The sequence below is a fragment of the Harpia harpyja genome, chromosome 18, assembly GCF_026419915.1.
Source record: "Harpia harpyja isolate bHarHar1 chromosome 18, bHarHar1 primary haplotype, whole genome shotgun sequence".
Classification (NCBI taxonomy): Eukaryota; Metazoa; Chordata; class Aves; order Accipitriformes; family Accipitridae; genus Harpia; species Harpia harpyja.
This window is the reverse complement of record NC_068957.1, coordinates 283,559-310,499: the sequence shown is the minus strand read 5'-3', so window position 1 is coordinate 310,499 and position 26,941 is coordinate 283,559. Positions and strand designations below refer to the sequence as shown.

Genomic DNA, 26,941 nt, shown 5'->3' with positions numbered 1-26,941 from the left:
GCTGAGCCGCTGCGTTTGGCCCGGACCTGCTGCCTTTGCCCCCAGAGCGGGAAGAGGCGACTCTCCACGGGCCACACCACCGCAGCCGCCGTTCGCAGCCCCGGCGGGCGGCGAGTCGGCCTTGCTGCCGCGCAGCGAGGCCGAAGGTAGGCCTCGGCCGCCGCCGGGGAACAGGCCGGCGGAGCGCGGGAAGGCGGTTGCTACGGCAACGCGGGCGGCGCGGCGCTCTGGCGTCACTTCCGCGGCAGCGGCGCTCCGCCCCCCCGGAGGGGGTGTGTCTTGGGGCGGGGCAGCGGGCGGCCATGGCGCTGTCGCGCGCGGAGCGCTGCCTGGCGCTGCTGCTGCGGCTGCTGTCGCGCGCCTGCCTGGCGCTGCTGGGGCTCGTGGCCCCCGCGCCGCCGCGCGCCCGCCCCGCGCCGCCGCGCGCCGTCCCGCCGCCGCGCCGCCCGCTCCTGCTGCTGCCCGCCCGCCAGCTGGCGGCGCGACTCCGTGCGCGGCAGGTGACCGGGGCCGGGACCGGGACCGGGACCGCACACGGGCAGGGGCCGCTGCGCCCGCGGAAGGTCTCCGCCGTGGCGGAGGGCGTGCCGGCGTGGGGGTACCGGCGGTGCCCGGCGTCGCTCCCCCGCCCCGTCTCACCGCGGTTTCTGCTTTATTCGGTGTTTCAGGTGACGTGCGTCGAGGTGGTTGAGGCCTACGTGGAGAGGATCAAGGAGGTCAATCCCCTCATCAACGCCGTCGTTAAGGACCGGTAAGCCCGGGAGGAGAGGGGGCGGTTGGCTCACCGCCGCCGCGGCCTTCCCGCCGGGCCAGCGGGCTGCAGCATGGCGGGGCCGAGTGCTCCTGCCGGCGCTGCTGGCCCTGGTTTGGCCGGGTGCGAAGCGAGCAGTTCCTGCGAGGGCCGTGAAGAAGAGCTGGGGAAGTCTCGTCTTCCATCAGCAGCTCCCACCACACGCTTAGCATCTGCCCACCCTGCGGAGATGCCTGCTCCTTGCCAGTCCCTCGGGGCTGGAGAGCAGCGCCAGAGCATCCCCGCTGGTTGTTTCTTTGCAGGTTTGAGGAGGCCCTGCAGGAAGCCCGGCAGGTAGATAAGCTGCTTTCGGAGGGCCCTGGCGATGACTACCTGGAGGAGAAGTTCCCCTTGTTAGGGGTTCCCATCACCGTCAAGGAGGCCTTTTCTCTGCACGGTGGGTTTGCCCTTGCTTCTCTCCAGCTTCACTGGTTGTGACTCACTCCTTCTCGGCCACATGCTCCCCAGGGTGGTGGGTGGCTGTGGCAGGGCACTTGGAGGGAAGCAGCTTCCCTTTCCCTGGTCTGCACCCCCACTCTGCCTGGGCTTGTGTGTCTGCGTTCACTTTTAGCACCCAGACGCTGCAGGGGTTGTGGAGCAGCCCTCGCTGGGGACCTGCTTCTCACAGACATGGTCCCTGTGACCGGCCTTGCAGCCTGCTGCCCCCAGGGTGATCTCGGGGGAGCTGGCCCTGACACCTCCTTCCATCTGTCAACCCTGGCACTGCAGGGATGCCCAACACATCTGGCTTGGTCAACCGCCGCAACGTGATTGCTACCTCGGATGCCACGGTGGTGTCCCGGCTGAAGCAGGCTGGTGCCATCCCGCTGGGCGTGACCAACTGCAGTGAGCTGTGCATGTGGTACGAGTCCAGCAACAGGGTCTATGGCCGGACCAACAATCCCTATGACCTGCAGAGGATTGTGGGCGGCAGTTCAGGTGAGCCCCGGCAGCTCAGCACAGTCCTGCACGAGCAGCAGATTAAAATGCAGCAAGGAAAGAGTTCCCAAGGCCTCTGCATGCTGCTTTAACTTGTCGCTGGGCTCCTGCAGAGCTCACAGGCCTCTTTCCTGGGCAGTGCAGTAGGCCATTTGGAGGTCCAACTGCTTTGCACCTCCTGGATGTTACACCCGGTATCGTTGTGGCTCACTCAGTCTCACTCTACCTGCAAACAGCAGTGCTGGTGTGGCATTTCGGCAGGGAAGTCCCTTCGGCCCACATTCCCCAGCTGGCCCTCAGACATCGCTAAAGCCCGAGCGGCTCCCACCCCATCTGTGCGCAAAGGGAAGCGGCCACCATGAGGTGCTCCTGCTTTGCTGGGTGATTTGCACGATAAGCCTGTGGGTTTTTTGCTGTATTTTCTCCCATGCAGGTGGGGAGGGCGGTGTCCTGGCAGCTGCCTGCTCAGTCATAGGTGTGGGCTCTGACATCGGTGGTAGCATCCGCATGCCTGCCTTCTTCAACGGAGTCTTCGGCCATAAGCCCACGACAGGTAAAGCGGGCATGGGGGTCTCCTCTCCTCCCCAGCAGAGATGCCAGGAGGTGGAATGCGGGCTGTGGGAGGAACCCGTTAGGGACACTCCTCTGCTTGTCTCTGGTGAGATTGCTGTAAGGGGGCAGGCAGGTTCTTGCCATGGGACAAGCCTGCTGCACGAGTACAACCTGGCTTTGGCAGTGGGAAGCCATTTGGTGGCAGAACGCCAAGCCCCGTGGGAGGTGTTTCACTCCTGGTATTGTATCCTCAGCGTGGGATGTTTTCCCAAGGTCAGGATCTGGGGTGTTTCCCTGGCCGCTGGTGACCCGGCTGGCTGTTTTCCTCCTTTCCCCACCCCGTGCACCTTGCCGTCAGCTTGCAAGCACTGCTGATGTGTGCAATCCCTGGGCAACAACTTCCACCGGCATGGCTTGCCCTGGCTGGAAGCGATGCTGGCAGGGTGGTGCCCAACGTCTCCTGTTGTGCCCGCAGGGGTGGTGCCCAACGATGGCCAGTTCCCAAACGCTCGAGGGGTGCGGACCAGCTTCCTGTGCACGGGGCCCATGTGCCGCTATGCGGAGGACCTGGAGCTTATGCTGAGGGTCATGGCTGGTCCTGGAGTCAGCAGGTGAGCTGCTCCTACTGCTTCAAGCTGCTGAATTGGTCTTGGCTACTTTGGCCAGTGCAGTGGGTCAGTCCTGTTTGGTGTACAAGAGAGGTCTGCACTACCCAGATTGCTTGTTACTAGTTTCCTTCCTCTGCCCCTGGCTTCAGCAGGACCCTTGCAGCCATGGCTGTCCTTCCCACCACCCACGTGCTCTGGGGAACAGGCAGCCATGGTCAGCTGGGTCCTCCTCACAGGAAGACTTCACCAGTGAGCTGCTCCAGCCAGGGCCACCCAGCACGGCCCTTCCCTCTTGGGGCTGGCCTTTCTTTTGGGTTTTAGGTGTTCTTTTTCCTGTTGCTGAATAATGAGTTTTCCATCCCACACCATGGCCCCATTTGGTCTCTTCATAGGTCCCTGCAACCAAGCAGCCTTTTATGTGCACCTACCAGTAAGGAGCGGAGCAGGGATGGGGTGGACCGGGCAGGTCCTGCTTCTTGCCGCAGCCTGCATGCGGTTGCTTCTTCCGTTACCACTTTGGTTTCTCCATGGCTCTTGTGGTGCAGTCCCAATCTTGGCCGTGGCCAGGGTCTGTAATTACAAGGTGCATCTTGAGAGATGAGGATTTTCCTAACAGCAACAAACATGCAGAACTAGCTGGGACTGATGGGGCAGGCAAGCAGCTGGATGGATTGTGAGCAGCAGGTGTCTGTGTGTCTTCAGGGACTCTCCTTCCCACCCTGACGGGTAGAGCAGGGTGTCCTGAGGACACATTAACAAGTGTGTGAGCAGCTCTGGCAGCTGGGGAGGAGCCAGGGATGGATTTGCAAGCAAAGTGGTGTTCCTTTCCCAGGCTGAAGCTGAATGAAAAAGTGTTGCTGGAGAAAATAAAATTTCACTGCATGGATCATGACGGCGGGTCAATTTTTGTGTCACCTGTGGACAAGGAGATCTTGCAGGCCCAGAAGAAGGTAGGAAGGAACGGAGGTTGGCTCTCACTGGGGTGAGCCTGGAGATGAAACATGGGGAGACCAGTCCCAGGAGTCCCTTGGAGGTGCAGTGAGCTGCTCTGTGCGCAGCTCCTGCAGGGACTGGCAGGATGGAGGGCTGCAGAAGCAGCCTCCAGTAGAAAAAAAGCAGAAAGATCTTTTTCTTCTTCTGTGTTAAAGAAGAAACAAGGGGAAAATCTTGTGAGCGGCTGCAGATCCCCTTGCCAGCAGCACCCATCTGTTGAAGTGCACTGGGGTGTCCAAAGTTTTTGGACCAATTTCCATTGCAATAGCTGTATTTCACTTTCTTAACTTCTCTTTTCTACGTTATGGAGACCTTCTGGGGCCACATCACACGGCGAAGGGATGGCTGTGTTTGTAGTCTTCCCAGGGCTGCTGCCTGGCGTTTAGTCATGCAAAGGAACTCTTTTGTTTTTCAGCAAAATCTTCTGTGCTGTTCTTGGTGCTCTTCTGGAGCATCACTGGGGGTGTCATGGAAGGCTGTATGGGGAGCTCCAAGGTTGTTATAGGAGGAGGTTGTATATGGAGGAGGTCCCGCTGCTCAGGGCGGAAGGGAGCGGGCAGGAGCTGCAGGATCCCCTGCGTGGCAGTAAAGAGAAGCTGCTCCTGGGCTTTCTCCTGTCCCTAGTTTCCATGGACTGACCACAGTGCATCACATCCTTGCAGAAACAAACCCTTCCCTCTCTTCCCCTTAGGTGGTGGAGCACCTCGAAAGCGAGCTGGGTGTCCAAGTTCGGCATGTGGCGATCCACAAGATGAAGTATTCTTTCCAGATCTGGTCAGCCATGATGTCGTCCAAGGGCAGCGATGGGCAGGTGGGTCAGACCGGGCTGGCAAAGGCACAAATTCAGTGGCAGCAGGGAAGAATCGGCTGTTTGGGGCCAGCCATGGAGACCTGTAGGCTTCCCAGACCTGGCTAGGGGCTTTCTCTGCTCCGTTTGTCCCCCCAGTCTTCCTTCCATCTCTTTCCAAAGCTACGCAACTGCTTCTCCCTTGCTTTCCCATGACGTGATGATATGGCTCCCAGCAGAGGAGTGACATGGTTTAGAGAGGGAGAGGCCATTTTAGCATGTTGACATTTTCTGTGCGAGTTGGTAAGTCAGCCAAGCAGGTAGCGTCCTGCCTCGCTTTTACCTCTGTGCTGTGTTTCGCCTGACATGGTAGGTTGGGATTAATACCCATTAGGATGCCAGGACTGAGGTAGTAGATTAGCAGCTTTTCAGCAGCGGGTCTGCATGTGTTATTTTTTCCTTGGAATTGTAGCCACTGTGCCATGCTCTGTGCATGCATGGAAGTATTTTGTAGCAAAAATAAACTCTTGGGAGTATTACAGCTCATGCATTCTGCCATGCAGGCAGTGGTGAAAAATAAACCAACACCATCTTGCTAAGGAGGGCACACCTAGCCCCCTCTGTCTCCTTTTTCCTGATCCCACAGCCATATAACAGCAGTAAATGCCTCCAGGAGACATTATCCAGAGCATCATCCCTTGTATCATGTCAGAGGAGGGGTACTAAAAGGTGCTGCTTTGGGGGGGTCTCCATGTGCAGAGCGAGGTCCCCTTCTTGCTGTCTCTGGCAGGGAGAGATGCTCCTGCTGCTGCTCTGGATTAGTGCTAGAGCTGTGTAACGCTCCTGAGGGGCATCTCTTGTCTGAAGATTGCAACAGCTTGCGTCGGGATAATTGGACAGCTGGAGATTTTGCTGTCGTTTGTCAGCCTGGTCTTCCCCATCGTGTGCTAGCTGACGGTGCTGATGGAGGGAGTGTGTGTGTGTGTGTTACAGGAGGCACAGCTATTCACAGACCTGCTCGGGGATCATGGCAAGCCAGTGTGGCCGCTGTGGGAGCTGATGAAGTGGCTCGTGGGGATGTCTTCCCACACTCTCCCAGCGATCGGTAAAGCCAGGAGGAGCCCTGGCGTGTGCGGAGGCGGTGGTGGGGCGGGCAAGTCATTAAATGAAAATAGTGCCCTTCCAGTGCCCCACAAAGGGACTCCAGAGTTTGCACTGAGCAGCTTCAGACTGTTTTTTTTGTAACGACACTCAGTGTCTTCAAGTGAAACACCTGCTCGAAGGGGAGTTGTCTGAATCTTTGATAAATGGGTTCGGATATCCTGGGAGAAGGAGAAGTGAGGACAACAGCGCTGCAGGCAGGGTTTGTTCCTGCTGTGAGCCCTGCCAGAACTGCTGGGGCTTAGAGGGAGCCAGTCAGGGGTCTGCACCAATCTCGTTTCTTAGCAGCAGATACCAGAGAACCCTAATTAGTGCTGTCATGCTGCTGTCTAATGAGCGCTGAGGTTGTTCCGCCAGCTCTGCTCAATCCCAGTGGCTGGAAAAACTTGGAGCAGTGGGCAGGCTGAAAGCCTTTTCCTTGGCAAAGCTGGGGAGACGCTGCCTGCAGAGCTGTGTCCGGGGCAATCTGCTCCAGGAGCCAGCAGGGAGGGGGACTTGCGGGGGGCCCCACTGGGAGCTGGGGGGTGCTGCCTGTGGCCGGGCAATGCGCTTTCTAGCCTGCTTAGCCCATGGTCCTTGCGCTCTCTCTCTCTTCCTGTTTGTGTCCTTGCCCTGCAGCCCTGGGGCTGACGGAGAAGCTGATGAAACTCAATCCTGGTGGGAATGCCAAGCTGGTGAGCATGGGGAAGAGCCTGCAGGAGGAGATGGAGGCCCTGCTGGGGCCCGACGGGGTGCTCCTCTACCCCTCCCACCCCACCATAGCTCCCAGGCACCACTCCCCCATATGCATGCCCTTCAACTTTGCCTACACAGGTGAGCTGCTCTGACTGCTCTGCTGGGGTGCAGGCAGGAGTCGTGGGCATGCCTTCACAGGCTGCAGCAGTGCAGGCTGCTAGCCAGAGTATTTTACTCAGAGTATTTCCATCACTGACAGTGGGCTTTGCAGTGCAGAGGGGTGTCTTGCTGCTCCAGAACATGGGGTGACGATTATGGTCATGCTTTAAAACTGTGGCAGCAGTACCCGCTGTCTGCAGCAAGGCAGGTTTGATCTTGGGGCGGGCGGGGGGTGGTACCCTGCCCCAGAGCGGTGCTCTGACGCTGTTAGCTGACGCTGTTACAGCTGGTGCTGTGGTTTAGCAGGCACCCAAGAGCTGCTGCATCTCTTGGGGTACAGTTTGGGGCTCTCTATGTGGCTTTCTTGCAGCTTGAGCTCCTTGATGCCAGCACGGTGTTGCAATGCTGTCTGGCTTTGAAGTAATGGAGGGATGGTGCCCGGGGCAGGAACGTCCCAGAGCAGATCTCGGCATGCCACAGCAAGTGCCACATAAGTGTGTCCACTTATGGGTGCAGTTTGCATATGTGATGTGGGCGCTGGGAACCTCTAGCCAGCGATGTCCCCGTGTCATCGTGTCTCTGCACCACCCGCCTTGACTGCACCGCTCCAGCAAGGACCAGCTCCCAGGAGCCTGGTGCTGTCCATGGCAGCAGCTGCCTACCTGGGGTGGGAGAGCCAGGCAGTGATTTATCCTAGTTGCTGTGCTTGCTCTGATGCAACCTTCTCTCTTCCAGCTATCTTCAACGTCCTGGGCTTGCCGGTGACGCAGTGCCCGCTGGGCCTGAGCAGCGAGGGCCTGCCGCTGGGCATCCAGCTGGTGGCAGCTTCCTACAATGACCACCTGACGCTGGCGGTAGCCCGGTATCTGGAGAAGGCCTTCGGAGGATGGGTTTCACCTGGGAATGTTTAGCCTGGGCCGTTGGCACTGCGGGGAAGCAGGGACAGAGACAGTGGCTGCCCAGTGAGGCAGCGGCAGGCGCTGATGCCTGATCCTGTCATGGCACTACCTGCTCCCTCCGCACCCCACCTTGCACTCTCCTGGGAGCACTGGCACTGCCTCCAGCGCCCAGGGAAGCCGGACTGTTGCTGCTAGAGTGGTCTCCTCCCTGCAGCACCCTCTGCCAGGGGAGAGACCTGCCCTCCCCGTGGCCCCTCGGGAGCCCCGGTGATGCAGGCTGGCGGCAGGCTGCCCGCATCCTGCCTGCAGTGGGCACCTATCTTCTGGGCGTGGAGATGGCTGTCTCTGTAAGGCTTGCTGCTTTGAAGACGCTGAGTGAAGGCTGGGGAGAGGAGGTGCTGCCAGCCTGCTCGGGGACAACTGCCCAGCACCACCTTCGGGGCCTCCTGCATGCAGCCATCCTCCTTGGCCTTACCCTGCCCACGGGGCTGGGACTACACTGGTGCACTGCAGGCTTGCTGGCCCCTGCAGCCTCCCTGAGCTGCCATGGGGTTTCCCCCACCCTCTAGCCGAAAAGAGAGAGGGGCTGAGGGTGCTGGAGGCAGCCATATGCTCATCACACCGGTGGTGCTTTGTGGGGTGAATGGTGCTGGGCTCTGCCCGGTGTGGAGCTGGCAGGCAAGGGAGAAGGAGCTTTTGCTTTTGTGAGCTTTTGACAGCACTGGAAGGGTTCTTTAAATGCTCTTCTCTGTGTGCTGAGACAACTAAAGCATCTCCTGCCAGTGTCTTGCCCTTCTGTCCTGGGGGATCACCCAGCCTGACTGGCGTCCCTTGCCACCCACCCTCCCGTGCTGCCCGGCCTCTGCCCCCACGAGTGGACGCAGGCAGAAATGGTGGGCAGCTGGCTGTTCCTGGGGTGGGCAACAAGCCTGAGATGTTCTCGATGAGGGTGCTATTAAAGAGCCTGTCCAGTTTGCTGCCGGCTGTGTGTCCTTGTTCCCGACGGCTGTTGCCCTGCCAGCTGTGGGGCTGCCGTCCCCCTGGATCCCAGCCCTGTCTCCACCTGTGCCGTGGGATGGGCCGGGGCTGCCGAATGCTGCCGGCTGTGGGCGCAGTGGAAGGACAGCAGTGAAGGTGTTGACGTCCACTCCAAGGGTGGCACTTGGCCGCTGCTGGGCTCTCGCTTTAAAATGCATGGAATGGTGGTGTCTGCTCAGCTCCTGGCAGAGCTGAAGGGTGCCGGTGAGCTCCGGCGGTGCCGCGGTCGATGGCTCTGTCTTGTAGTGCTTGCACAGCGTTAATGCTCTTGGAAAGCGTAAACCCTGCTGCTTTTTCTCCCCGATGGGCTGCTGAAGGCTTGGGGCTCGTAGGGCGATGCTGAGCCATGCGTGGGTTCCTTGGGGTCTTTAGGGCAGAGCAGGGTGTGGGGTCCCAGGTCTGCGTGCCCACCCTGTGGTGCTGATGTTGGCAAGGATTAAACCTCTTCCCGGTGTTGGCTTTGCGGGGACATCCTGGCTTATCTCTGTCCTGCCACGTGTCACCCCTGGTGCTGGCCCGATCCCTGGGCTGTTGTCTTCTGTCCCTGAGCCACTAATGGTCCCTGCAAGGCGGGACGTGGGTGCTGGGTGCAGCCAGGTTGCTGGGCGCAGGCTGCATCTTGCCACTCGCTCGCAGAGGGCACTGCTGAGCCGGCTGAGGGCTGCGGGCCCAGGGAACCTGCAGCCAGATGAGACATCGTCAACAAGGAAGGAAGAAAGAAAAAAAATCAACAAAAAAAAAAAAAAACCCGACCCAGGGAAAAGGGCACGAACCACCGAAGCCAAACCACGTGTCGTGAGGCGTCTCCCACAGCCGCCCAGCGTGGTGGCACCGGGGACACGGGCCTGTCCCCCAGCTGGAGGGAGCCTGGGAGCTGGGCAGACCCTGATGATGCTTCCAGTGAACGCTCTCTGAGCCTAACGTGGGATTGCTGAGCTGAAGGCGATTGTGTTTAAACAGCGTGGTGGGCGCAGACTGCAGCCCCGTGTTTGCTCTAGCAGATTCCTGTTACAGCAGGGGCCAGATGAGCAGCTACGTGGCCCAAGGTAGGGGGGACCGCTGGCGCTTTGGGGCGGCGGGGCGATGGGGGATGCAGGTGAAGGGATGAGCGGAGGGGAGAGGGTTTCACCTCCGCAGTCTCACCTGGCGGGGTAGCCGGTAAGCCGTATTTTTACAGAAACCACAACATGGGGAGGAGTGCTGGGTTTTTCCCTCTGACCAAGGCGGACGGGGACCAGGTGTGCTGGGGCTGGCAGGGACCATCCTGCGGCCCCCCTCGCTGCTGCGAAAGCGCTGGCCCCCTGCGTGGCGTGCTGCCTTCTCCTGCGGCAGGAGCAGCCCTATCCCTGTCCACACAGGCAGTCAGGTCCTGGGGTCTCCCCAGGGAGCTGACTTGCTGCTCTGCACCTCTGTGAGTCCCAGGAACAGGCCTGGGGGCCCCTTCTCCCTACGGGGAGAAACGCCTGCTGCCTTTGCCGGGGGCCTGCTGCAAAGCCTGGAGGGCTTGTGCTAGCACCGGGGCAGGGGGAAGCTGTAAACCCACTGCCCATATTGGCTTTAGCATTTTGGAGGCCTCGCCTCAGGGCTTGCAGCTGCCCATCCCTGCTTGCTGGCTGCTCCTCCTTGTTTCCAGCTCTGAACACTTGCAAGGAACAGAAAACATGGTGAAAGCATTTTATATGCACCTGCCAAGGTGGTCGTGCTTATAATGTTAATGCAGAGTCAGTACAAAATGGGAAGAGCAAGAGGCAATGTGTGGGAGTAAGCCAGCCCTACGGATGTCCAGTCTGGCCAGGGAGTTGCTCCCAACCGTCTGCCTCCAGAGGTGGCCCCGGGCTCCCCGCCTTCAGCAGGGGACATGTCCCCAGGACCAGGAGGTTGGCATTGGTGGCCTCAAAGCCTTTTGCATGTCTCTCCCCAGAGAGCAAGGTTCCCTCCATAGCTGGCAACAGCAGGGAAAAAATTCCCATGTAACCGAGTGGTGGGGCAAGGCCAATGTAAGGAGCTACTGGCCAGGTTTCAGAGGGAGGGAGGAGGAAGTGGGTCGTAACATGCTGCATGCTGCAGCGCTGCGCCAGCGTCCCCCCGGGACTGCGCAGGGCTGTGGCGCAGGTGCCCAGCAGGACCGGCCACTGCTGTGGCTCACGCGACCGAGGTCTCTACTCGGGGCAGAGCACCCCACGGGGGTGCCTCGGGGTGCCCTGTTTCGCCTGGCCGGGTGCTAGCATGCATGGTACCCTCCCCATCCCATGGAGGCTGCGGGAGGACTGGGGGTGTTGGGGCGGCAGTGGTACCACCGGTTGTGCCAGTGTGAGTCATGCCCAGCGCAGGGCTGAGTCACCGCCAGAGCGGTGTGAGCATCAGGCCGAGAGCTTTCTCAGACCCACATCCCGGTGACGCCGGCAGCGTGACTTCTCGCTGCCTTTAGGGAGGGACCGACCAAACACCACCGGGGACTAGCTAGAGGTGGGTGCAGCACAAGGTCCCTGTGGCACGTGCACGGTGCCGTGGCAGTGTGGCAGCTGCCTGCTGTCCCCGCAGGCCTGCTTGCCACCGCAGCCCCTGAGGGCACCTGCTGCTTCACCCCATCCCGGGGATGGCAGGGGGTCCCCCGCCACTCTGCAGCGGGCACCTCCGTGCCACGGCTGGGCATGCAACCTCTGCATACAAGGGATGCCTGCGGCAGGTGTCACTGGCCACAGCTTTGGGAAAGAAAAATATTTTCTCTAATCCCAGGTTCCAGCTGCCCGTCGTGTTTGCAAGTGGCAGAACAGCTCCAGCACGCCTGTCCTCTCGCCACTGCACCCAGCATGGCAGCGTAGAGCTGGGGGCAGATGGACGGGGTGCAGCGGGATGAGCCCTGCCCTGACCCTGCTTCTGTCACTGGCCAGCTGCACCCTGCTCCGTGGTAAGTCCAGCTCCGGAGCTGCTGCTGCAGACTGGGGGGTGGCCCTGGCTGCAGCAGGGGGAGAAGCACAGGGACAACTCTCAGACCTACAGAAGGTACCTGCAGGAAGGAGGGAACCAAGTGGTCTTCAAGATGTGACGGGAAAGAAAACCCCAGGGTCACCAGCAACCACGTCAGGGTGTCGGTGCCTTTCACGGGACCTCAGATAGGATGCACCAGGGTGTGCGAGAGGTTCACGGGATGTGGATGCTGAGTGCTGCGTTGGCAGCCAGCCCTTGCCTGTGCCTGGCAGGGAGTCAGTGTTTGCCTACACAGGACTGAAACTGGGGGTTGTAGGGTGGTGGGGAACATCTTTTTAAAGCAGGGAGACCCGTGCAGCATGGCCAAGCAGTGACCAACCAAGAAGGGGGCCCCTGCAGAGCAGATCGATGCTGCCTGACGCCCCTCTGCTTCCCTCTCCCCAGGCATGCCATTGCCTCCACGAGACGTGAGGCTGGAGGCACAAAACTTCCACGTCTGCCTGCGGTGGGAGCCGGACCCTGGCTCACCCAGCGGTGCCTCGTACCAGGTGGAGTGGAGGAGACGGTAGGTGGGGTGGCGGGGAGAAGGGGTGGAGGTGGCTCGTCCCCCCTGCACCCTGGCAGAGGGCTGTCGGGGACTCCTGGTAGCCAGAGGATTATTATCTGGCAGTAAATATCATAGAGTAACAGAATAGCAGAGCTGGCAGGGAACTCCAGAGACCAGCTCATCCAACCCCTGCTCAGGCAGGGTCAGCTCAGGACTGTGTCCCTCTGGGCTTTGACCACCTTCAGGGATGGAGCCTCCACAACCTGCCTGGGCAACCTGTTCCCTTTGCTGGTCACCCTTCCAGTAGAAAACAAAAGGGGTTGCTCTCAGGTTTGGGGTTTTTTTTCCCTTATGCTTAAGCGGAATTTCCTGTATTTCAACCTGTGCCTGCTGCCTCTTGTCCTTTCGTAGGGCACCACTGAGAAGAAGTCTCCATCTTCTTTACTCCATCATGCTGATAAGACTCCCCATCCTAAGACACCTTCTTCTGAGGCTAAGCAGTCCCTGCTTGCTCAGCTTCCCTCACACCACAGATGCCTCAACCCCTTGGCCATCTTTTTGGCCCTTCAGTGGGCTCTCTCTGGTGTGGACATGATTTTTCTTGTAGCGGAGAGCACAGGTCGGGACGCAGCACTCCAGGTGCCATCCCACCAGTGCCAATCAGAGGGGACTTGACTTGCTGGCAGTGTTCTTCCTAATGCAACCCAGAATGCTATTGGCCAGTGTCTGTGCCCTCCCGTGCTTTCCACTCGGACAGGATGGTGATGGCTAGGCAGCTTTCCTTTTTAGCTAGGAAGGTGCTGAAAAGGAGAAATCCCTGCATTTTCTCCATGGGCAGAACCTCTCGCTGGACCAAGGTGGATACCTGCTGGGGGAACAGCACCAGCTCCTCCTGGGCATGCGAGCTGTATTTTGACAAGATCCACGATATCTACTGGGCAAGGGTGAGAGCGGTGGCCGGAGACAAGCTGTCCGAGTGGGCCTATTCCAGCGAGCTGCAGCTGTACAGAGACAGTAAGGACCAGGGAGCTCCTTCAGCTGGGCTCCTGCTCTTCCTGGGGGGCCAATGGGAAGAGGGGTCCTTGGAGAGGTCTGCCGGGATACGGTGGGAAATCACATGATACTGGTGGGAGAAGTGCCAAGAGCCCCGACCAGAGGAAAGGAATGGCAGCAGAGCTGCTGGAGAAGGGCTGGGTGAAGAGCAAGGGGACAGAGGAGGAGACAGTGGGGTGAGGACCACGGGTGGGAGGCCCCAGGCCACCGAGGCGCTGTGAGAATTCGGGTCTCTGGAGAACGCGGAGAGATGGTGTAGGAAAGAGGATACCCTTCCAGGCTTGCCTTTTAAAAGCATCCCCTGTTTGTCCCTGCGATGGGCCTGGGAGATGCTGGGTGAGGGCATTTTTGTTCCAGCATGGTAAAGCTGGCACGGGCTGGTGAAGGCAGGAGTAGTCCCTGCAGCACTGCCTTTGCCCTGGCTGCCGTGTTGGCGAGATGTGGGTATGTGCCTCTTCTCAGTCAGACTGCCTGTCCTGTCCAAAAAGCCTAGCTGTCTTTTGGAGGAAGGAAAAACTCCAGGACCTTCGCCTAACCCATATCATGGGGGTTGTTGCTTTGAATTGAATGTGCCAGCAGCTAAAATGGGATGTACTTCAGCTTTTTGGAGTTCCCTTTTTCATTCCCTCTGCATCCAGCTGGCATGGAAATAGATGTGCTTAGCTAAAACAGCAATTGCCACACTCCACAGAGAGTCTCTAGACCATCATCTGATGGCTCAGAGATTAAGTGCTCAGCAGCAGGGAGCCAGAGGTGCTAGCAGGTCTGTCCTGGCCTGTGCTGGCGTGACCGGAGGAGGCAGAAGCGGCGCTGGCTGTCACAAAGACATGGTGGCTGCCGATTCTAGAGCTGGTTTCACAGCACAAAGTGCCATCAGGCTACACCTAAGAAACTTTCTGTGCACTGGGAGTGGGATGTCCAACAGAAAAACATCATTTCTAGAGAAATGAGATGCCTGCCTTCTGTTTTGAAGGGCTTAATTTTCCCTTTTTTTTTTTTTTTTTCCCCTCCCTACAGCAATTGTGGGCCCCCCCAAGTTGTCTTGGCTGCTCCAAGGTCACACCCTCAACGTAAATATCATCATGCCACTCACTCCCTACCGAAACACAAACGGCTCTTACAAGCCAGTCGACCAAGTGCTGCTGAAGCTGTGGTACTGGCTGAATCTGTACGAAGGGGATGTGCTTGTCCAGCAAGTACGTGGCGGGGCAGGCAAGGCTCAGAGTGCACGGGACTTGCAAAAGCTTTCCTGGTGCAGCAAAGATGCCCGTGTCCGGTTGCATTGGTGTGGTAGTGCCTGTTCCCATAGAGTTGCCCTAGCCCTGCCCACACCCAGCAGTGCAAGCAGGCGTGAGATGTTTTGCACTGCCAGTTCGGGGCTCACAGCCTGGGGGTGGCAGGAGATCCCTTTCCTCTTCTAGATTGCATGAATAAGAAAAACCTGTAACGATTTCTGTTCAGATGAATGCATGCAGTAGGCATTTAACAAGATGCTCTGGGACCTGAACACCTTCTGGGGTGAAGAAACAAGTGCTGGAGTTGCTGGGGAGCAGGGAGGGAGGGTCTGCGCCCCACACCGTGGGGTGAGTGGGGTGTCGAGGCTGCACTGGGGAGAGGAGCAGTGCACAGACCCCACCTCCAGCCGCCTTGGCCACACATCCCCTCTGCTTCCAGGTGCCCTGCAAATGGAGCAGGGAGGAAGCCCCATGTACTTTCAGATACCTGAAGCCCAGCACGCAGTACTGTGTCCGGACGGCAGCCGCGGGCATGGTTGGGGAGCAGAGCCAGGAGGCCGAGCAGTGCATGGTGACTCCGGCAGGCCACGCAGGTGGGAGCTCTCTCGCTGGCTCAGCCACTGCGGTTGCATCTCAGGTCCTGCTTGCAGCATGGACATATGTGGAGGTGTGGGTCACTCACCCCCCCCAGCCATTCTGGTCAGGGTTGGTGGCCCAGTAACACCCTGTGAGGTGCTTTCCTGGGGAGATGCTCTCTCGCTATCCACCTTGGGCTTGCCCCGCATCTTCCCCGTGAACATCCCAGCCTGCTGCAGGGGCTTTGGGGAAGCGCTGGCGTAGGGTGGGCTGGGGGGGGGGATGCTGGCTGGGGTCCTTCCACCCCTCAGCCTGTTGTGACTTCCTGGCAGGCTTTCCCTGGGTCCTCCTTGCCGTGCTGAGTGGCATCTTCCTGCTGCTGAGCATGGCCGGGCTCTGCTTCGTCCAGCTGCACATCTTCCCCAGCCCCTCGGAGACGCTCCTCCCGAAAACACTTGTGAGTGCACAGTCCTCCTCCAGCCTCCACCCTGTGTGTACCGCACCCAAGCTGGGGTCCTATGCATTTGCAGGGGGCTCAGCACCTCCTTCCCTCCACCTCTTGCACCACTAAACCTGCCTTGGTGCCCAGGTGCCTCCCCTGCTGTCTGACCCACTGTACCCCCAGGCCTTGCTGTGTGGGAGAAGATACTGGTGAGATGCATTAACCAGCCATGGGTCACACTGGGGGAGGGTGTCTCGGGCAGCACGTAGCCTGTGAGCACGGCCCTCGGTGTTAGAAGCCTCCTGCTTTAGGCAGTTGGCTTTTGCTTGGCTGCATGTCCATCTACAACAGCTTGAAGGGCAGAAAGAGGGGAAGAGAAACAAACAGTGGGGCTGCTGTCCTGGGACAGTCTGGCCTGAGTGAGATGCAGCCCCTCACTGCTCTGCCCTTGGGATAAATGCGGCCCCAAGGCTCGGAGAGGCTCCCAGGGCTACAGCCCTGCTGAGCTGATCCAAAACTTGTTCTGGATCAGCAGGACTGAGCCCTGTGAAACAGTCACCAGGACAGCCTTTCTCCCTGAGTCCCAGTTCCCCCATGCTGGGGGTGGCAGCAGCCTGGGATGAGCAGCCCTTTGAGCATTCTGGGGACAAAACCAACTTGCTAAGCTAAAGAAGTCCCCTCTGCCAGTGTGGAGAGAAGGTGGCAGGCTGCTCCACTTGCCCTGGCCCACCTCAGGGCCAGCATCCTTTGCTTTCCTATTCTTGGCTTCTGCATGGGGATTGCTTGGGTCTCTGAGCAGGTGAGAGCTTCTGACAGCTGGGGCGTAGCTTGAAAAGCAGCAGCGTGAAAGCTTCTGTGACCATACCCCAGCACCACAGCCCCTGTGCCATAATGAGCAGAGCCCTGCCTGCGTTTCTCCCAGGTGTGAGCACGGCAGAGGGGCTGTCCGGGACCATTCCCTGCCCCGGACTCTGTGGTTCATCACCCCCAGGCTGGTGGGGGTTTCAGCAAGCTGAGGCTGACTGCTTTGCTGCTTGTTTCTCAGCAGGCTCTCCTGAACAGGGACCCGAGCGTGACCGTCAGGGAGCCCACCCTTGAGCTCAAGGAGGACTCGCTCACCCTGCTCCTGCCAACTGTGCTACCCTCCTGCCAGTTGCCTGCAGGTGAGCAGACAACACCCACAGTCCAGCTGCTTGTCAGAGAAAGCCTTTCCCAGGACATGAGTGGCTACTGTGCCAACGGGTTTGGGCCAGACTGCCACGAGGGAAGGGACCCGTCCTGCACCCACAGCCAGCTGGGGCATGCCTTGGGCTCCCAGGTCTCATTGCGGCTGGAGGAGGATGGGGAAGTGTGTGATGGGGATGATGTGCTGGAGCAGCCGGTGCTGGTGGGACTGACCAGAGACAGCTACACAGGTGACAGGGACTACCAGACATCAGAGATGTGGCTCCCCCTGCATCTCCAGCTTCATTCTAAATGCCAGTGCCCAGCCCTGGGAGCGGGCAGTTGGCTACCTCTGCCCACACCGGGCAGGAGCTTCAGCCAGGAGGACTTGCGGGAGAGCCTTGGCATGGCAAGGCACTGGGTACCGCTCAGCTCTGTGAAGCTGCCGGCCAGTGAGGAGGAGGATGGAGGGCAGCTCATCCATGCTGTCCAGCCCCTGCATGGCCTTGGGACTGAGCCACAGCCAGGTGACAGCACCGTGCAGCAGGGTGACTCGGAGCAGGCAGCACTGGGTGTCCCCAGCCCTTGCCAGCTGCCCCAATTGCCCCCTGATGTCCGACGGGCAGCTGCCTTCTCTGGCTATGAGCTGCGTCCCCCAGCTGACAGCGAGCCATAGCAAGCAGGCGGGGGCACACCAGGAGCTCCTGGCACCCAGATCACAGCACCAAGCAGAGCTCGAGGTGCTGCCTGGAGCTGCCCTGGCCACGATGGCTGCCTGCTCAGACCTGCCTGTGCCTTGCTGGGGACAGGACTGGGGCAGGCTCCAGTGCGGGCAGGCACAGGCATGCTCCAGGTACAGCTGCCATGGATGGGTGAGATCAGTATCTTCAGAGCTTCCCTCTGGTTTTGGTGCTCTTGAACCAAAGCATAAGGAATACATACCAAAGTCGAAGCCCCAAAACTTTTATCTATTTATCCATCTATATGTGTGTATATGTGTGCATGTAAAGTATATATACTAATGCAAATTTATGTTTATACTCAAATATATATATATAAACCTCTTGAATGAAAGAGGAGGTTTTTTTTTTTTTTTTACTTGTCTGGAAATACTGATTGTGACTGGAGCTGTTTTTTAAAAAACACTAATTTATTACAGAAAACTGGCTTCTGTGCTTATTCTTTCTGTGTTACAGAACCAGCGCTGCCCTGCCTGAGCAGCATCTGGGAAAGGCACTAGGAAAACGTGGTGTTTCCCTGGAAGAAAATTGCGCCCACAGCTGGTCTGCATGTTGCTGTCGTGTGGGAAAAGGCTGGTTCTTGAGCAACCACTAGATAGTTTTATTATTCCTTCTACCAGCACTGGGCCAATTTACTTCTGGGGAGCCCTGCCCTGCAGTCGTCTCTCTGGGATGTGTTTGTGAGGCTGTGCCTGCAGCCACGGAGGCAAGGGGAAATTGTCTGGCCCAGTGTCGGGCAGCATTGTGCTTTGCAGCGGCTGGGATTGGTGGATTCCAGTGCTGGGGGACAAATCCAGCTCCTGGACTCACGAGATTTAAGCCAGATTTGGGACCAGGTGAGAAATTGGTGTCCAGCATCCAGTTATCTGGTGGAGGGGAGAGGACAGCGCTGCCAGCCTTGGGGGGCCTTTTGGGCAAAGCAGGGCTGCACGGGGCCACTTTCCAATCCTGTGAGTCATCCCTGACACCCTGGCTGTGCAACATCCCGGGGGTGGCTGTGCCCTCCCTCTGCCAGGCTGTCAGCCTTCCTCTTCCCCTGCCACCACGGCTGACTCAGACGGAGACCTGCAGCAACACCGGCTGCGGTTTTCTGGCAGCTGAGTGGGGCCGTGGGGCAGCCCCGTTTGAGTGCTCCTGAACCAGGGCAGAGGCATCCTCTCCCCAGGCAGCGATGCTGCTGGGACAGCTTTGTCTCTGCTTCAAAGCAGGCTGCTGTGCTTTGTTCATCTTGTTAGCATAATCTCTCTTAGTGATGATGTATTGGGTTTGCATGGCAAGGTTTTGGTAGCCGGGGGGCTACAGGGATGGCTTCTGTGAGAAGCTGCTAGAAACTTCCCCCATGTCCGACAGAGCCAGCGCCAGCCGGCTCCAGGATGGACCCACCACCGGCCAAAGCTGAGCCCATCAGTGACAGTGGTAGCGCCTCTGGGATAACATATTTAAGAAGGGAAAAAAAACCTGCACAACAAACTTCAGCCAGAGACAGGAGTGAGAATATGGGAGAGAAACAACTCTGCAGACACCAAAGTCAGTGAAGAAGGAGGGGGATGAGGTGCTCCAGGCACTGGAGCAGAGATTCCCCTGCAGTCTGTGGTGAAGACCACGGTGAGGCAGGCTGTCCCCCTGCAGCCCATGGAGGTCCACGGTGAAGATAGCTACCTGCAGCCCGGGGAGGACCCCACACCAGAGCAGTCTGTGCTTGAAGGACTGCAGCCCATGGAAGGGACCCATGCTGGAGCAGTTTGTGAAGGACTGCAGCCCATGGAAGGGACCCATGCTGGAGCAGTTTGTGAAGAACTGCAGCCTGTGGGAAGGACTCACGTTGGAGAAGTTTGTGGAGAACTGTCTCCCTGGGAGGGACCCCTTGCTGGAGCAGGGAAGAGTGAGGAATCCTGCCCCTGAGGAGGAAGGAGTGGCAGAGACAAGGTGGGATGAACTGACCCTAACCCCCATTCCCCATCCCCCTGTGCCACTCGGGGGGAGCAGATAGAGAAAATCGGGAGCAGAGTTGAGCCAGGAAGGAGGTAGGGGTGGGGGAAGGTGTTCTAAGATTTAGGTTTTATTTTCTCATTATCCTACTCTGATTCGATCGGTAATAAGTTAAACTAATTTCCCCAAGTCAAGTCTGTTTTGCCCATGATGGTAATTGGTGGGTGATGTCTCGCTGTCCTTATCTCAACCCATGAGCCTTCTGTTATATTTTCTCTCCCCTGTCCAGCTGAGAAGGGCAGTGATGGAGCAGCTTTGGTGGGCACCTGGCATCCAGCCACGGCCAACCTGCCACAGATGATGTGAGGACATGTGGTGTATTAAATGGATTGCACTGAATTTAAAAAAAAATGAGAGCGATGGTCCCAGGAGTTGCTCGAAGGAACACACGTGTTACCTACACGCTGTTTGCTGCCAACAAAGTTCCTCTCAGGCTCAGCTGAAACAATAGTCTGATTTTCCTTAATTTGTTTCATTTTCTCTTTTTGACAAGATGAAAATTAGGGCCCAGGTATCTGCCGTTGTTTTGGGTCACGTGAAATGGCCTTTTTAATTTTCAGTTTTTTAGAAAGCAAACCAAAAGCCAAGCTGGAAGAATTCCCCAATGCTAAAACCAGGCAGACTTCAGAGGAGTTGAGGTTTTGAGGCAAACACAGGAGCTGAAACATTGCAATCTGTCAATCCTCAAGCAAAATGTTCCACACTGATCTTCCATCACGCCATCCCAATTCTTATTTTTTTTAACTTGAAGCTTTTTGAGGCATTTGATCTATAGTTGTGACTACTCTGCCAAAGCTCATGGAGTCAAAACCATGTGTCTGCTTTTCCTCCTCTGCAGCCCCACGGCCATGCCATCCTTCTAGCTGGTGAACAGGAACCTCACGGTGACTGATCTCCTTGACAAGTGCCCAAGATGTGTGTCCTGCTTCTGTTTCAAGACTTCTGGGAGTGGACACTCTCCTCTTTCCCCGCAAATCGTCATTTTCTCCACTAACGTTTTCCCCAAGGACTCATCGCACTTTTCCGTGTTGTGGTTTCTTGTCCTGTTCCCCAGGGAACAGCTTATTCCCTTTCTCCCCACGACTCTCTGCATCTTCCTTTGGTCTCTCTTCTAGCCTAACCTCTTGATCCTGTTGGTCTGGTCTCATAAACTGTGTTCGTTATGCCCTGTATTGGAGTGCTGAGCTCTTTCAGAGCTGGATCACTGTGTTTCCTTTGGCCACACTTGTGCCCATGCAACAGTCTCAGCAACATGGGCATTTGCACCTGGCCAGTATCACAGCTGCAGCCTGGGATGAGCCCTAAAAACCACTTTACGTCTGCGCCAGAGAGCACGCATCTGTGCATTGTTCACCCGGAGATAAGTAATGCCAAGCTGTCTCCTCATGGGTAGTGTTCAGTAGACACAGGCTTTGCACTGTGAGCTGAGGCTTGGAGCAGGGCGGTGCTGTGGCTGTGCAGAAAGGCAGGCATGTTCTTACTGCCAGGACACTGGCTGCAGGCAGCGAGCTCAGTGCAGAGCGGTGCCGTGTCCCCATGCAGCAGGTCATGGGACAGTTCAGGTTGGAAGGAAGCCTTGGGAGCAACCTAGTACCCCCTCCTGCTCAGAGTAAGGTCAGCAACCTGAGGCCAGACCAGGTTGATCAGATCTTTTCTAGTCTGGCCTTGAAAACTTCTGAAGGTGGAGACCACAGAACTCTGAGCATCCCACAGCAGTCCTGGACTGCCCTTGGTGATGGGAGTGTTTGGCCAGCAAGACAAGGAGGTTGGGGTTGTTGTTCAGGAGGGAAAAGAGATGACATGCTACGGGCTTGCTCTCTTCCCATTGTTCATTGTGGTGTCCGGTCACCATCCCCTTTGTGCTTCATAGTCTCCGATGTGTCTCAAGGTCACAGTCAAAACCCTACACATGTGGAGCCCTCTTTGACTGACCGCCTCATCCCTGGCAGGGCCGATGGGGCCTCCAGCCTCACCACTGTTCCTGAAGGTCATTGTGTGGTGGCAGGGCATTTGCAAGAAACCATTCAACGGGAGCATTGGTCAAAACTGCCCTGTTGCACGTGCTGTTAGACTCTGGGAAGGAGCCGCAGCCTGAGCTTGAGGTCCTCCAGGCCAAGCAAAGAGCGTGCATCGTCCCAGTCCAGCCCGTGATGCACCAGCTGAGACCTAGGCTGTTTGCTGGGGGGCACTGGCCCAGCATGGTGGGACTAAACTGGCTCCCACAGCCGCCTTGTTGGAAGCTTGGCTCGGGCCGGGACACAGCCAGTGCTTTTATAACAGCCTGACAGGTCTTTAAAGATCAAAAGAAAAACAGCTCTTTTCTGAGTTTTTGGCAGGGCAACCATGCTGTGATCCCCATGGGTGATTCAGGCGAGTTACTCACTGGCAGCGGGGACTCACCTCGGCCCAGGGGGTGGTTGAAGCAGCTGAGAGGTCCCTGTTCTGTATGAAACAGAGATGTTCATGCAGAGTGGAAAAAGGCAAAAGGCTCGTGACATTTCAAGATGGCATTTTAGCAGCTGAAGTTTCCGAGTGGATGTGAAAGGGGGTTTTTTGATTCACCTTGGAGGTGCAAACAGCATGTGGGGCTCTGCAGAGCCACAGCAAGAAGGTGCGATCCTCGCTGTGGGGTTGAGGTCCTGGCATGACCCAACAGAGACCTGCCGCCACCGTGCACAGCTCAGGGTCTGGGTAGAGTGTGTCTGGATTACGGCCTGCTCTGGTCTGCCTGGCCAGGCGTTATGGATTGAGCAGTATGGAGTTGTGCTGGAGAATGGAGCTGGGTCCAGGGGCAGGTCCCCGGCCCCTGCCAAGACCGTGCAGCAGGACACATGGCTGGGTCCCTCCATCACTGCTGCAGTGCTCAGGTGTGCGTGCACACCTGGCTCCCACCTTGTGCTTGCAGGCATCCCATGGTCCCTCCGCAGCATGGAGATGGGTGAACTAGTGATGGGTCCTCAGACATCCAGCCCAGCCCCACAGTGCCCATCATCTTAGAGGTCAGCCGCTGTTTCTCATGGCCACAACGCCGTGCCTGGAGATATTTGGTGCGGAGGTTTGTGAAAGCTCTGACTCACCATGATCAATAGGCTCATTCCTGGCTGCTCTCCATGCTGTTGGCGGTGTTTGCAGCTTCTGCCAGTACCAGATCAAAGCAATGAGAGGAATGCAGCTGAAAACAGCTCTTTATTAGAAACAGCAGGTTTAGGACTATGCAAGAGGGTATTTCTTATTACTAATTCTCAGAGAGCTGAGCTGCCAGCCTATAAAAGTATTGGAGAGTGGAAAATTGCTATGCGGGGGCTAATGGGACTTTTGCAGCTGCCACACAGGAGACGTAGCACCTAACAAACACAAGGGAGACAGCAGCTCCTGAAATGATGGGGGAAAATTAAGCACTAATATTTTGCAGGCTGACAGAATGAAGGAAAATCCCTATTTGCCTTTGAAAGTCATGCAAGGCAGAGATGCAGAGAGCAGCGTCTCGGGCTGCAGCCCCTGGACCTGCCGTGGCCCTGTGCCCACCCTGCTCTACCTGCTCTCCATCCTGCCCGTCACTGCAGCTGCCCTGCCAGTGCTCTGGGACAGCCCAGAACCACCCCAAACCCTTGCAGCCATCCCAAGCACTGTCGGGCATGTGCCTGGGTATCTGGCAAGGAACCTGGGACTGTGGGCCCCTAGGCTCGCTGAGCGAGGCCCTTCTATCCAGCCACCCCTGTGCAAGGTACCTTTGTGATGGCTCTGTAGCTCCAGGTGGGTCCCCAGAGCAGCATGGAGCAGCAGCATCAGAGCTGTTGTGCCAGACCCCATCCTTCAGCTCAAAAAGGCTTCATGGTTTGACAGGTCTGAGCTGCTGATGTGACCTAGGCCACCAGTTCCTGCTGCATCTCTCCCCACAGTGCTGGGCCAGCGGGTCAGGAGATGGGTGGTCTTAGCTGCTTGGCTTGGCTGGGAAGCCCACTGGGATGTGAGTGGGGACTGTGGAAGCCCCAAAAGCTGGAGACTAAGCGTAATATGTTTAGAGCATGTGCATGGGGAGGGCTGCAGGGCTAATAGAGGTGTAAGCTTGTTGGTTCAGACCCGTGTGATTTCTCCCCAGGCAGGAGCTTTCCCGTAGCTCCGTGGGCCGGGACCCAAGTGCTGAGCGTCGGTGGGCGCTGGGGGTGCCCGGGTCACCCCAGGGCCAAGCTCCAGGGCTGGGAGGCTGCAGAGAGAAACTGTTCCCACTCTGTGTGCTGGTCTGGGAGTGCCCTCGTCTGGGGACGCGTGGCAAGTGACTGCGCTCAGGAGGTGCCGCGGGCGCCCGGCTGAAGCCGAACTGACAGAGCCGTGTGTCACCCAGGTCTGTCGCCAGGTCCCCTTGCTCCGCAGGATGAACTCCTCTGTGTGGGATGGAGGAGCCTGACGGCCCGCGCCTGCTCTTCCCAGCTGCGGGCTCAGACAGGGTCTGTGAGATACGGCCGGTCCTTGCACTCCCCATCCTCCTGATGCACAGGTCAGGGGGTTTCTGGTCTTTGGACAAGAAATGGACTGGGTGGCTCAGCTCGATGCCTTCCTGCTCCCCTTGCACTGCTCCAGGCACACCGATCGGTAGCTCTCTGCCCACAAAGACTGCTCGTGCCCCCGGTGATACATGGCACAGGCAGAGCTGCCCTGAGCTGGATGCACGTCGTCTCATGCGATGCACACATGAGTTTGGAGGGGGTTTCCATGCTTTCTCCCTGTGGCGACCCTCTCTGGGCTGTGCTTCCTGCCCATGCCCTGACAGCAGAAGCGATGAGCCTGCCTCCAGGATTTTTCATTATATGGCATGAAATCCAGGGGATGGGAGCAGCTGGAAAACAGGCTAGATATGGCTTTTTGTTAGGAGAAAGTTCCCAGCTGAGTGGCGTGCCTGGTCGGGATGGATGAACATTTCACCTCATCTGTCTCCCAGTCTGATCCGTGCCTGACAGACAGGAATTTGCAGACAGAAGTAATGATCTCTTGTCAATGCACCTTCAACAATTTTATGAAAAATGAGAGCCTGTACCTGGGCGTGCAAACACTGTTGTCTCCCTGTTTTGTGGTCAGCAGGGTCGTGGTCAGCTTCTTGGTTAAAAAACAGATGCCAGGCTCCCAAGCATCCTGTCCAATCTTCCTCAGGAAAGGCTCCATGATGTCCCACCCCACAAGACGAGAGGACACAAGAGATTGAGAAATATGGATCTCCCACCAAGATTTCAAAGGGACTTTCCTCATGGCGCTGTTGAAGCAGGTACTGCTCAACCTGGCTGAGCCCCAGCACTGGTAGGGGTAGGAAAGGGTGCCAAACAAACCTTTCTGTCTCCTCTCCACCACGAATAACACCCAAGGTTGATTTGCAGCTCCTGAGAGCTTAAAATCTTCTTATGTCTGTCAAACTCTTCCTCGCCGCTCTCAGGAAGCATGGCACTATATGAACAACAGTGCAAGCTGCTGTCACAGTAAACATGGCCTGGCTGAGGTCACCAAAGGGACCAGTTTCAGCTGTGTTTCTCTGAATTAAGCCTTCCAAGAAAAGAGATTTAATTAGAAGCAATTCCATTGGCTGAAGTTGGCTGATACTACAGTAATTTGAAAGTGAAGTTTGTGAATAAGATGGGGTCTCAAATGGGAACTGGAGAAACCTGGACATGGGAAAGCTGGGCCAGGTCCCTGCTGACACACTGAATGGCTGGGGTCTGCCTCTGTACCTGCAGCTTTTGAGAAGAGTGTGCGCCACAGCTGTATTATTCTCTCAGGAAAGCCATTTTTCATGATCCTGTCTGATGGATGTTACTTTGGGACACTGGCTGCAAGGCCTCCATCACTGGCTAACTTTTTCCAGAGAGAAAAAATGGGTATTTAACTCTAATCCAAAACTACCCAGACTCCAGAGCTGCCTCTGAATTGCACCACATTCATGTTGCTGTGAAGCCCAGCCTGAGTCCCTTCAGTCTGCAGTGATTTACTGGCCTGGATGTCCACAGCCGAGCGGGGTTGGGACTACATCGGTCATCTGGAGCTCACAGACACATTCTCTATAAGGGGGAATTGCACTGCCAGCTTCTGGGATAACATCCTCTGAATGCCAGCAAGGTCCAATGTTATTCCCACAAGGAAGCTTTGGCTGCTGCTATCTGCAGAGGATAAGCCTTGTTACTTGCTGAGTCCTGTCACTAGGGACTGGGGCACCCACTGAGAATCAACTCCGGACGCCCAGGTGGCCAAAGGCTTTGCCCTGCCCTCGTGTTGCCATGAGATGTGAAAGGAGCAGAAGACGTGGTACCCTTGGGGAGGAAGATCATGCAAAAAGGAAGCATGGATCTACAAGTTTTGTCCAAATGTTGGCCCCAAGTTCTCTTCTGATCCTCCTCCAGACCCCACCAGAGGCACGGTCAACCTGTCCAGCCTTCTGCAACGCTTCCTCCCCCAGCACAGCACAGAAAGACACAGTAAACAGAGGAGCTTCTGAAAACCCAGCCAAGCATTTATCAAGCATCCTCATTCAAGAGTGACAGAGACTGAACTGGGGGGAGAGCAAGGCCAGTCGCCTCCTGTCATCAGGATGGATGGCCAACCCAGCAGAAAAGACAACCCATCTGATGAGAGCATATTGATCACAGAGAGCTGGAGGACATAAAAGAGAACGGCCTCACACTCCCTCACTCACAGGCTCCTAGGAGAAGGCTTGGAGAAGGAGAGAAGATGCTTTTCCAGAGGATGGTCGTCACCTTGGTGCTACTGTTGGGGTCTTACTGCATCAGCACTTATCCTGTCTACCCTGAAAGCAACAGTGCCCAAGGTAAGGATAACTGACTTGGGTGTTTGTGCTTGAAAGCCAGGTGGGGTTTGTCCCTGTGCACCACTTTATGGCTGGTACTGAATGCTGGCTCAACCCATGTGGCTCGTATCTGGTGTTTCTTGCGGGCTTGGCTGCTGCAGACATGCATAGTGGCGCAGCTTCCCCTATCTCTCTTTGGACAGAAAGACCTTCTGGCCTGGGGAGGGTTGTCCCCAGTATCGTTAGAAGTAGTGTATGTCCAGCAGGGTTAAACCCATTCCTAGTGTGAGCAGATTGGACAAGAGAAGACCATCCTGTACCCGAGGGACTGCTTTGGCCGTTGTGATCTGCAGACAGCAAAGTTTGGGTGATGTGTCCAGGTACTCTGGGATGACAGACAATGTTGCCCTGGGAATCAGCCAGCCTGGGGCATACAAACAAAGCATGCTTCTAGACTCCATATTCTTCTGACACCCTATGTGGAGATGAGGGAATTGCAGCTCACATGCGGAGCGGGTGGTGCACGCTGGGAGGCCTGGTATGGGGTGAGCTCTGCTCACGGTCACAGGGCTGGTACGAGCCTCCCCAACAGCCACGAGATCCGGCGCTGCGACACCGGCCAGCTGCACCGTCTGCCGGGTGCTTTTCTGCAGCATGGTGCTCTGCCGTGCGTCACTGCGTGCAGGTCAGTGCCCCAGGGGACTGCAAGCAGCAGAGCCGGCATCTCCTGGGCTTGGGGCTGATGACACCCATTCGCATCCACCCTGTGGTCCTGCTCCATACATGCTCCTACCAACCAGCTGCGTAAGGACTAGTTTAGGCACTCTGGGCTTCCTGATGCTGGAGAAAAAGTCACTTGGGCAGAACTTGAGCCCTGAAGGA

The 26,941-nt window shown here is 57.3% G+C and overlaps 2 protein-coding genes across 3 annotated transcripts; both read left to right on the top strand.

Annotated features, from left to right (window-relative positions):
- Positions 1-275: 275 nt before the first annotated feature.
- On the top strand, positions 276-8,539 carry FAAH2 (fatty acid amide hydrolase 2). Its single transcript, XM_052813504.1, has 11 exons — positions 276-500; positions 669-751; positions 1,054-1,187; positions 1,520-1,729; positions 2,163-2,282; positions 2,757-2,892; positions 3,722-3,839; positions 4,574-4,693; positions 5,663-5,774; positions 6,449-6,643; positions 7,400-8,539. The coding sequence occupies exons 1-11, from the start codon at positions 303-305 to the stop codon at positions 7,573-7,575; spliced, it is 1,602 nt and encodes a 533-aa protein (XP_052669464.1). The 5' UTR covers positions 276-302; the 3' UTR covers positions 7,576-8,539.
- Positions 8,540-8,713: 174 nt separating this feature from the next.
- On the top strand, positions 8,714-17,684 carry LOC128153775 (uncharacterized). 2 transcript variants are annotated; one of them, XM_052813502.1, is made up of 9 exons: positions 8,714-9,647; positions 10,932-11,067; positions 11,338-11,509; positions 11,974-12,094; positions 12,915-13,090; positions 14,147-14,325; positions 14,804-14,957; positions 15,273-15,397; positions 16,428-17,684. In XM_052813502.1, the coding sequence occupies exons 3-9, from the start codon at positions 11,455-11,457 to the stop codon at positions 17,220-17,222; spliced, it is 1,605 nt and encodes a 534-aa protein (XP_052669462.1). In that variant the 5' UTR covers positions 8,714-9,647; positions 10,932-11,067; positions 11,338-11,454; the 3' UTR covers positions 17,223-17,684. The 2 variants fall into 2 exon arrangements, with proteins under 2 accessions (XP_052669462.1, XP_052669461.1); XM_052813501.1 differs by lacking the exon at positions 10,932-11,067.
- Positions 17,685-26,941: the final 9,257 nt, after the last annotated feature.

Coding starts and splice junctions, on each gene's coding strand:
- FAAH2 (XM_052813504.1), top strand. CDS start 303: ATGGCGCTGTCGCGCGCGGAGCGCTGCCTGGCGCTGCTGCTGCGGCTG. Junction 1,730..2,162: donor GATTGTGGGCGGCAGTTCAG/GTGAGCCCCGGC, acceptor TCTCCCATGCAG/GTGGGGAGGGCGGTGTCCTG. Junction 3,840..4,573: donor TCTTGCAGGCCCAGAAGAAG/GTAGGAAGGAAC, acceptor TCTTCCCCTTAG/GTGGTGGAGCACCTCGAAAG.
- LOC128153775 (XM_052813501.1), top strand. CDS start 11,455: ATGAGCCCTGCCCTGACCCTGCTTCTGTCACTGGCCAGCTGCACCCTG. Junction 14,326..14,803: donor GGGATGTGCTTGTCCAGCAA/GTACGTGGCGGG, acceptor CTCTGCTTCCAG/GTGCCCTGCAAATGGAGCAG. Junction 15,398..16,427: donor CGCTCCTCCCGAAAACACTT/GTGAGTGCACAG, acceptor CTTGTTTCTCAG/CAGGCTCTCCTGAACAGGGA.